The 9,504-nt window shown below is 42.3% G+C and overlaps 1 protein-coding gene across 1 annotated transcript; it reads left to right on the forward strand.

Annotated features, from left to right (window-relative positions):
- Positions 1-8,284: 8,284 nt before the first annotated feature.
- On the forward strand, positions 8,285-9,172 carry LOC111673938 (histone-lysine N-methyltransferase SETMAR-like). The gene has a single exon (XM_023432242.1). It carries the CDS (start codon positions 8,285-8,287, stop codon positions 9,170-9,172), a length of 888 nt encoding a protein of 295 aa, XP_023288010.1.
- The last annotated feature ends 332 nt before the right edge of the window (positions 9,173-9,504 follow it).

The following is a 9,504-nucleotide window of genomic DNA, read 5'->3' on the forward strand; positions in this document are numbered from 1 at the left end:
TTAAGGGGTGAGCCACCCTTTTGAATACTTCTTTTACCCCTTACGCGAGCTGTAATTGTTCTACCCAAATGAAACTTTTTTTGTATTGTTCTGGTCTATAAATTAACCAAGTTTCATTTGGACAGAGCATTTACTGCTCGCGTAAGGGGTAAAAGAAGTATTCAAGGGGGTGGCGCACTCTTTAAAAATGAATTTTGTCGAAAAATTCCAAATGCATGTTTCATAATTCTTTATTCCCTACATTTTGACGGTTGTTTCATGAAAATCGGTCGAGTGCTTCTATATGAAACAGCAACTCACCCCGTTGCACGGCCAACTTTGAAGCCTGATTTTACCACCTAAAAGTGTTTATCCGCCGATGAAAAAAAAACACGCATCCCTTAGACTTTAATCCTCTATAACATATTTAAAAATGAACAAAATCGGAGGACACCTCAGGTACCTTCCTTGTTAGTCTCTATAATCACGTGTTAAAGTTTCAGATAATTCAGTGCACCCCAGTTTGGAGAAAAGTTTTATAAATATGTTGACTTTTTGGTACGTATATATCACACATTCATATCATCTTAAGGTTTCTTGATAATTAAATCGTCATTTTATGTTAAATTTGAACAGTTAAATTTGTAATACAATTAGAAGGGACACAGTGTCGGTGAGGGTGAGGCGCGCATAAGATATGCTGTAATAAGCGGATCGTTGCGAGACGAGACAAGGACGTTGGAGGCTGCGCGTTAGCGATACGCGAAAGTGTAACGACATATGCCCGCGTATCAATGGAGGAATGCTGACGCGAGATTCTTTGCTTACAAGGTGCGCTTTGCCTTACTCAGCAAGGGCAGCTAATGAGTTGCGATTTGTATTGCGAGGAGTTAGAATTTGGTAATCGTTATTGGAAGGTGAATACCGAATTCTGTTGCGGATTAGTAAATTAAAATAGGGTTCGAAAGAAAGTGATGAAGAGTAAAAGAGTGAAGGAGTGGAGCTTTTTGAAGAGGATCTGTACCGTGGCTTCGTAGAGGCCTTTAAATCCGGTGACGTATCTCCTACGTCCTGCCGGTTGCAATGAACTGCACGTGAACGCCTTCCAACCGGGGCGTGCCCTAGGGTTGAAGCCTCCTAAGATGCTCCCGCTGGTCAGGAATTCGCAGTGCCGTCGTTATTCTCATTATTGGCTCGTGGATGTCGGAGTACCGAAACGCACAAATGTTACTAACGGTACGGTCAGCTCTTAAGATAACCCCAGCCATGCAGAGTGTGGACTGACTGACTGAGAGATTCGTCTAGCAGAAGAGTAATCGACAGACCGTCTCGGACAAGCCCTGTGCGCTTTTTCGGTCCAGTTTTTATATGGGATTTTGTTCGTAAATGCCTGTGAGGAGAGGGTCCAATTTCTTTGTTTTTGGATTTTTGTTACTAGGGGCTTGATCGGACGTGATCAAGCAGTCGCAGTTTTTAGGCTCAAAAAGCGGCCAAATCATATCTACAAAGCTAAACTTATCAGTTTCTAGCTGTATACTTCTCACTTGACTTGGTATCGTTATGTTATTTTATTTTCTCTAGTTATAGATTTTGACTGAGTCGCTTTTTTTTTTTTATTTTACTGCGGCTCATTTACATTTAAGTATTATGCATTGTCATTTAATAATGAAACGTTAAGTGATTCCTTATCGAGTACTTCTCGCGAGTCCGTATTTTACTGAAAACAAATTACTCGGGGGAATGGTACGTTTCAAAGAAGCTCGAATCGACTGTGCTGCCACGTAACGGCAAGCACGGGTAACACTTGCGACGTCACAATTGCTGCGCCTTGGAAGTCACGGCACAGCGATTTTGATATTAAACAGCCCTATCTCAGGAACGTCGATCGTAAGAGTCACAGGGTTGCCGGACCTCGATAAAAATGTTATACTTCACGTAAAGAAATAAAGACATTGTTAGTAAGCAATTCCTAGAAAACAGATATTTATTGTACTACACAACAAAAGAACTCGACATTTATAAGTTCTGTGAGTTTTCGCGGTGTATGTACGTACTGCATCGAAAAAAAACTCTACAAGAGCCCCGACAAGTACGGTCATGTAGCCGGTTGTTTCTACCAGTCGTCAACTACGCATTTTCTACAGCGCATGACGGCACAAAGTACAATTAGCACTCGTAGCGTAAATTTGCTCATGTTTTATGCGAGGAAAATGTCCTCGTTGACAGCTTCGCACGTTCGCACCCAATAATTTCGAGTTTGGCTATTCAACGGCGGTTCCCAGTGATATGGAGTGAAGTTGACGAGGGTACAACTTTCTGTGCGTGGCTCTTTTTTTGATTTTCATTAGTGATTCCTCTTAACAGTGCAATAAGCGTTGAACGAGCAACGACACAGGCCATATTGGGCCGCCATGGCAGATTCGTGGGCTGCCAGTACGGATTTTTAATAATTATTTTTATTTTTGTAACAAATAATTGAAAAATCTAGCTCCGCAGAGAAAGTTATATTTTTGGACAACTGCGATATCATTTATTCATGTTATTCAAAGTACATCCTGTACAGTTATTTTTGGGTTCGAAGTTTCCTCACTTCCAGCTCTCGTACCTGTGAAAACGAACACAGAGAAAAGGATGTATAATTTCCTCTTAATCCCTCACTATAGCCTGAGTCACTTTCCAAAATCTCTTTTCCGAATGGTAACATTCCCTTCTAGCAATTCTTCATTTTTGCTTCCGTCGTCTCCCTTCTGCCCCGCTCCTTTTCCTTATCTTTTCTTCTTACCCCTGTTCCTTCTCACTATTATACTTTCTCAACTTCCTGTCTTCAATTCTTCTTTATCTTCCTTCTCTTTCTCCATCCTCATCCCGTTTATCTCTCTTAATATTTTCATCTAATCCTTTACCTCCCTTGTTCATTACCATTTCTACTTCTCACTCTCTTATTGCTGTATTTCTACCGAGTTTTAGTACGTGTTCCATCGTTTTCCCTTCACTCCAACTCAATCTACATCCCTTTTTTCCTCTCACATCAATCGAAATTTACTCGTTTTTACTTTATCCCCATACCTTCACCCATTATTATCCTTCCATTCATCTGCGTCTCTCTTTCGTCCTCCATGCTTCCTCTTCTACATCTATTATGCTTGAGGTTTCCCACCTCTTTTATCAAGTCTATCTCTACCCGCTTTTCCTTATGCATTTCTCTTCTGCTTTCTCCCCCTATCCCGCTCTTCGCATTCTTCATCCCTTTTTTAATTCTTCAGGACACTTCTTCCAATCTCCGCTCTTGATTTCGTCTCCTAGTAGCCTGTTTTTTGTTTGTTTCTTTTTTTTTCAAAATCTCTTAAATGTACCTTGTTTTTATTACCTGCACTTTCGTTCTCTCCTTCCTTCCTTCCGCGAACCTCGACTCTATACTACTACACACTTTTCACCACTATGTTGAACAGTGCCATTCTTATTCTCACATGTCCTTTGAACCTTCATCCGTGATCCTAAAAGCAGAATTTTATCCAAATTGTTAACATAAATTGTACTATGAAACATTACATATTTGACATCAAATTTTTTATAAATGCAATAATGGAATTAACTTATAGTTTGTGACGTGGCCGGATTCGCCAGTTACAAAAGAATGTTTGGAATTCGAGGCGGAAATCTCTTAGATTAAGAGATTTGTTAATGTTTGTATTTTGTTATTTTGGTGGTAAGCTGTGCTTCCGAAGAGGAGCAAGGCATAGTGGCGCGCGATCCTATCATTTTCAGCCTTAGGATAAGCAAAGCGATTTCCGAGGAGAGGATCCTACTATCATTGTACGATGATCTAGTAGCCATCGCGACTCCGTTGATTAGGAGGTCGATTAACGCTAGCCTGTCATTAGAGATGGCAGGGCGGAGCAAGTGGGCTAGATCCTTCCGACGCCGTCAGAAGAAGAACAGCGCTGGGAAGAGAAAAAATTCCCTAAGGGGCCGTCGCTGAAGCCACAGCTAGCTCGCCGTTTCCCGTTCCCGAAGAGTGCCGTATTGTTCCTGTTTCCCGAAAGGGCGCCGTACCATCTCGAGAAGTAGTCCAGCGACAGCGAGGCAGGCCGCAGCACAGCATCGGTGAACCCTAACGAATCCAGATAGCCTCATCTTGTACCCGCTACGTGCTCGCTCGTTTCCGGGTTGCTGTAGTCGAAGCTCTTCTGGTCGGCGCAGCCATTTCGTCCTGTTCCGTACCGATTCTCGACGTCCTACCGCTATTTTATACTGTTTCCATTCACACCCTTCCTGCCGTATTGCACGCAAATCCAGCAGAAGCTTGACGACCACACGTGGACACACCTATTTCGCGCGGCAGCCATCCTTTCCGTCGCATGGCTTACTATCATCACGCCGTTATCGTTAACTTTCGATTTCCGTGCATTTTTTTATGAAATTGTTTCTACGTCGGGAAAAGACTTTCGCCCATTCCCGTAATTCGAGCCCATTACCGTTTGACACTTTATCACCGTTCTCGTGACTGTCACGGGGCAAGCTTTGAGTGGGCGAAAGGTGATAGATCCTTCCGCGGACTAGCGGCATCATCGCATATACATTGGTTTCCTTTGAACACAGGGCCTTTATCGAGACGCCTTTGCGGGCCATGAATAGGATTCTTGTTGGAAGGCGTTGTGCCCTGAGATCGGTCTCTGTGTGTGGAGTCGGGTCGGTCTATATCATTAAGCTTCTTAAGGATTTAATTATACGATAGAGTTACCCGAAGAGATTGTTTACACACTACTTCGTGTCTTTGATTTCATTATATCTAATTTTTTCGTTCCACAGTGATTCTGGTCCGACCCCTCACCCATACCGTTTCTGGTCCCCGAACCCCCTAGCTCTGCCGTGCTGTGAAGGGCCGAGTTGCCGTCACGGAACTGACAAGGAAACATTCCCAAGTGTCCGCCCCCGATCTTATTGATTTCCATATATGTTCAAGAACACAAAAATCTAAGAGACACGTGTTTTTTTATATCTGCAATCGTCCACATTTAAGGGGTGAAACAACCCCCCAAAGTTTAGCGGAAATTCAGTTTTTATAATAATTTTCGTAGAAGCAGTGGAGGGATTTCGACGAAACTTGGCATAAATGTATTCCATATAAGGACGGTGAAAACACAATATTGTCCAGCAATGTTACACCCCCCCAAGGGGGTGAACTACCCTTCAGGCGACATTTTTTTGTAATATCTAATAAACAACCACTCCTACTTACGTTCCACTTACGCGATGTGCTTACTCACATAAAATGAAGAATCCGTGTTTTTTGCTTTTTACCAATAAACATTTACACATCGGTTGTATATAATGAATGTAGGTGGTATACGGGTATATTCCGAGTAGCTTTATTGGGTTATATCGTGACCCCAATTCATTGTATATAAATCTTGTGAACGTGCTAATTCCTCAAAATGTCGTTGGTTTTCATAATATGCAATTATTTACGAATATCGCTAACTCTATTATCGTAAAAACAGTAAAAATCCAATTTTACCGTTTCACCAAGGAGATTGTATTACTAGTTGGAAACGGGTGATGACTGCGTCATCGGATCTGTTGCGAAACTATTTTAGTCTCTTAAACTTTTTTTCAAATTTATTTATAAATAATTGCATGCTATGAAAACCAAGGACATTTTGAGGAATAAGCACGTTCACAAGATTTATGTACAATGAATTGGTCACGATATAACCCAATATAGCTAGTCGAAATATACCCGTATACCACTTACATTCATTGTTTACAACCGATGTGTAAATGTTTATTGGCAAAAAGCAAAAAACACGTATTTCTTCATTTTTTGTGAGCAATAATATGGCGTAAGTGGAACTTAAGTAGGAGTGCTTGTTTAATAGATATTAGAAAAAAATGTCGCCTGAAGGGTAGTTCACCCCCTTGGGGGGTTGTAGCATTGCTGGACAATATTGTGTTTTCACCATCCTTATACAGAATACGTTTATACCAAATTTCGTCGAAATCCCTCCATTGCTTCTATGAAAATTGTTATAAAAATCGAATTTTCGCCAAACATTGGGGGTTTGTTTCACCCCTTAAATGTGGATCATTGCAGATATAAAAAAAACACGTATCTCTTAGATTTTTGCGTTCTTCAACATATATGAAAATCAATAAGATCGGGGGCGGACACTTGGGAATGTTTCCTTGTGAGAAGTAGGTCAGACGGCCTGCAAGGTCCCGCCGGCTCGAACTAGTCATTGTGATGACCGGGCTCCTGAATTCCGCGGGCGCATGTACGCGCCTGGCTCCCTAAATTGCGGAGGAGTATCGGAGGGGCCAAATGCCGGCACTGACCCCTGTAATTGAAGGCAATGACGGCGTATTGTTATGCCGCGGAAGGTGGTGAGATTCTTCTCAAAGAATCATTAACCTTTTCTTGGCCAAGGACCCAGTTTTTGTTACGCACAATGTCCACGTTTTAGCTCTGTGTTCCTACAGGTTCGGGGTCTAGGCTAGGACTGACTTAATTTTAAGTTCAATAAGGTTTCTCGTAGGAATAAGGGCTTCTTGTTTTCGTGGCGCCGGGGACAACCGTCCTTTCTCATCGTTACCGGACTCCGTTCCCGCGGACGTCGAGATCTCTTCTCACGGTGTCTTCAGACGCCATGTAGTTCTAGGAAGCCATGCATTTAGGAAATTTTAGACTATCTCTAAATAACGGCATTACAACCCCTTTCTTATAAAAAAAAAGTTTGTTCGTTAATAATGAATAAAGTTTTCCTTATTCTATGGGCCGCAATTGAACTCTCCTCGCTTTTGGCTTAATCTTCGCTTTTTCGTGTTTGGTTGATTCAGAATAATTAGAGTGTCAGTTCCTAGTATTTCAGATTGCTCTGCAGCAAAATCTCGATCAGGCAGAATAGTCGAATTCATTACTTGATTTCCTCCGCCATTAATAGTTGAAAGCGCTAGTCCATAGACTTTCGTTCCTAAAGATTTGTCTTACGTGTGTGGAGATATCATTTGCTTGTCTTACAATTTCATTGGGGTTTACTGATTTCCTGAAAATTGATCGGTAAATTCAATACCTTACCCAAGTGTAGGTATCCTAGCGTACTTTAATATGGTATCATTTATCTCTTGAATTTTTACAGGTCTTATTCCCATATCTAAATGAAACTTTTCAGTAGTTGAAATTTCTTCTAATAAAAACAATACCACAGATAAGGTTCAACCTTCGCATCCTTGTCTTATTTTAACTAAATTATTATTTGAACTTCTTTAAGTAATTACCATATTATAATTTGGACATGAAATGTGTAAACTTTCGGGATGATACGCAGCCATTCTTGACCAGAGAAGAACTGCACCCAATTCGGATTTGTTCTACCTATTACATTTGCATTCTTTATCATTCGGTAGAGAGTGTATTGCTTGGCTTAAACAAGGATCCTGTACCATTTCGCTATATGATGGGCTATGCCTTTCGCAAAGTCTAATACCATAAACATTCTTATAATTAAATATTTCGTGTTCATTCAAGTGACTGTAATATCTTGTATCCTTATCGATTAATACATAACGCTCTGTGATGCTCATTAAACATAAATATTTATTCATCTTCGGAACGTGTACCATTTGCTAAAGCATGTAGAATTCCTCTTCAACAATTGGAATTGTTAATTCGAAACATAAACCAGTTTTACTGAGTATGAGAACATTAATTTGACAGAACTTTAGGAATTTATGGACTCGATCCTCTGTGGTAGAGAAGAGCATTCTATTAGATCCTAATCTGGTTCCAATTAGACTTTAAATTTGCTATGATGTTTCGGAATCTAGTAACGTTGGGTCAACCGTACCATTTAATCCGTTTACAACAATAATTCTTAAGTGACTAATTGCTTCAGTGTATTCGTTAATTACCTCACTCAATTAAACTGCAAAGATAAAAGAATGATCACTGGCCTCTAATTGACTCAACACATTACATTCTTTTCCTGTGGTGTTCGAGTATACGAGGTCTGTTGGAAAAGTATCTGACCTTATTTTTTTTTTTTTTTGCGAAAACCTGATGGATTTGAATCAAGCACGCTTTCATGAGCCGACGTTGAACTTTCGTGCGCATGCGTCAATTTTTTCCCGCCTGTCGATAGCGTCAGTTGGTGGCAAGCAGCATTTGAGTGAGGTAGTGTGTAGTGCTCGCGTCGGTTTTTTATTGCAAGGGAAATGACGGAACGACTGCATCAAATTTTGCCAGAAACTGGGCGACAGCCAGGTGGAAACCATTCGGAAGATTCAGACGGCTTTCGGTGGCGATGCTATGGGCATTACACAGATTAAGGAGTGGTACAATCGGTTTAAAGACAGCCGCACATCGGTGGAGAGCGAGCCACGCTCCGGTCGGCCATCAACATGCCGAAATGACCAAGTCATTGCCAAATTGAACGCTGTAGTGATGAGAGGCCGTCGTGTGACTATCCGAGAAATTGCGCAAGAGGTGGGCATCAGCACTTTTTCGGCACATTCCATTGTGACCGAAGATTTGGCCATAAAGAGAGTGGCGGCAAAATTCGTGCCAAAGCTACTGACGGCGGAGCAAAAGCAACTTCGTGTTGAAATCTCACAGGACATGCTGGACTCCGCAAACAGTGACTCCGACTTCATGAACACCATAATCACTGGTGACAAGTCCTGGGTGTACAGATACGATCCAGAAACCAAATCCCAGTCGTCATGGTGGAAGCATTCCTCGTCACCAAGACCAAAGAAGGCCCACCAAGTGCGAATCAACGTCAAAGTGATGCTGACTGCTTTCTTTGATTCCCGCGGTGTGGTACACCATGAGTACGGACCACAGGGTCAAACAATCACCAAAGAGTACTCCAGGTATGTCCTCCGTTGCCTACGTGATGTTGTGCGACGCAAGAGACCGGTCTTGTGGTCAACGGGAACTTGGCGCCTCCATCACGATAATGCTCCAGCACATTCCTCGCACTTGATTCAGACTTTTTTGGCGAAAAACCAGACTCCTGTGCTTCAACGGGCTCCTTACTCTCCTGATATGGTCCCCTGCGACTTCTGGCTGTTCCCCAAACTCAAGAGGCCGTTGAAAGGAACGCGATTTCAGACAAGAGAGGACATTATGGCAGCAACGACAGCCGAGCTAAAATCTATTCCGAAAGAGGCTTTTTCGGCATGCTTCCAATAATGGCGGCACCGCTGGGAGAAGTGTGTGGAGTCCCAAGGGGACTACTTTGAGAGTGATTAGGTGTCCAACGCTTCAGGTAAGCCAGTTTTTTTTCCCCGGCCAAAAGTCGGATACTTTTCTAACAGACCTCGTACAATAATTTTTTCTGCGAATTTTGAATTATCTTTAACTATGTGACGGATGAACCGTCACGGGATTCAAACGGCGCGCCATTACGCCGAGCGAGCGACCAGGTGTCGACGCTAATGCTCCGGCGCAGCCAAGTTCAGCCGGAGGAACCTAGAGAGGCCCGAGGACCGAGCAGAATGACGCGCAGCAACCCCGGAGAATAG

This window comes from Orussus abietinus, unplaced genomic scaffold (genome assembly GCF_000612105.2).
Source record: "Orussus abietinus isolate OABI.00-Male unplaced genomic scaffold, Oabi_2.0 scaffold249, whole genome shotgun sequence".
Classification (NCBI taxonomy): domain Eukaryota; kingdom Metazoa; phylum Arthropoda; class Insecta; order Hymenoptera; family Orussidae; genus Orussus; species Orussus abietinus.

What these genes read in the sequence shown, in the direction of transcription:
- LOC111673938 (XM_023432242.1), top strand. Translation starts at nt 8,285, where the DNA reads ATGGGCATTACACAGATTAAGGAGTGGTACAATCGGTTTAAAGACAGC.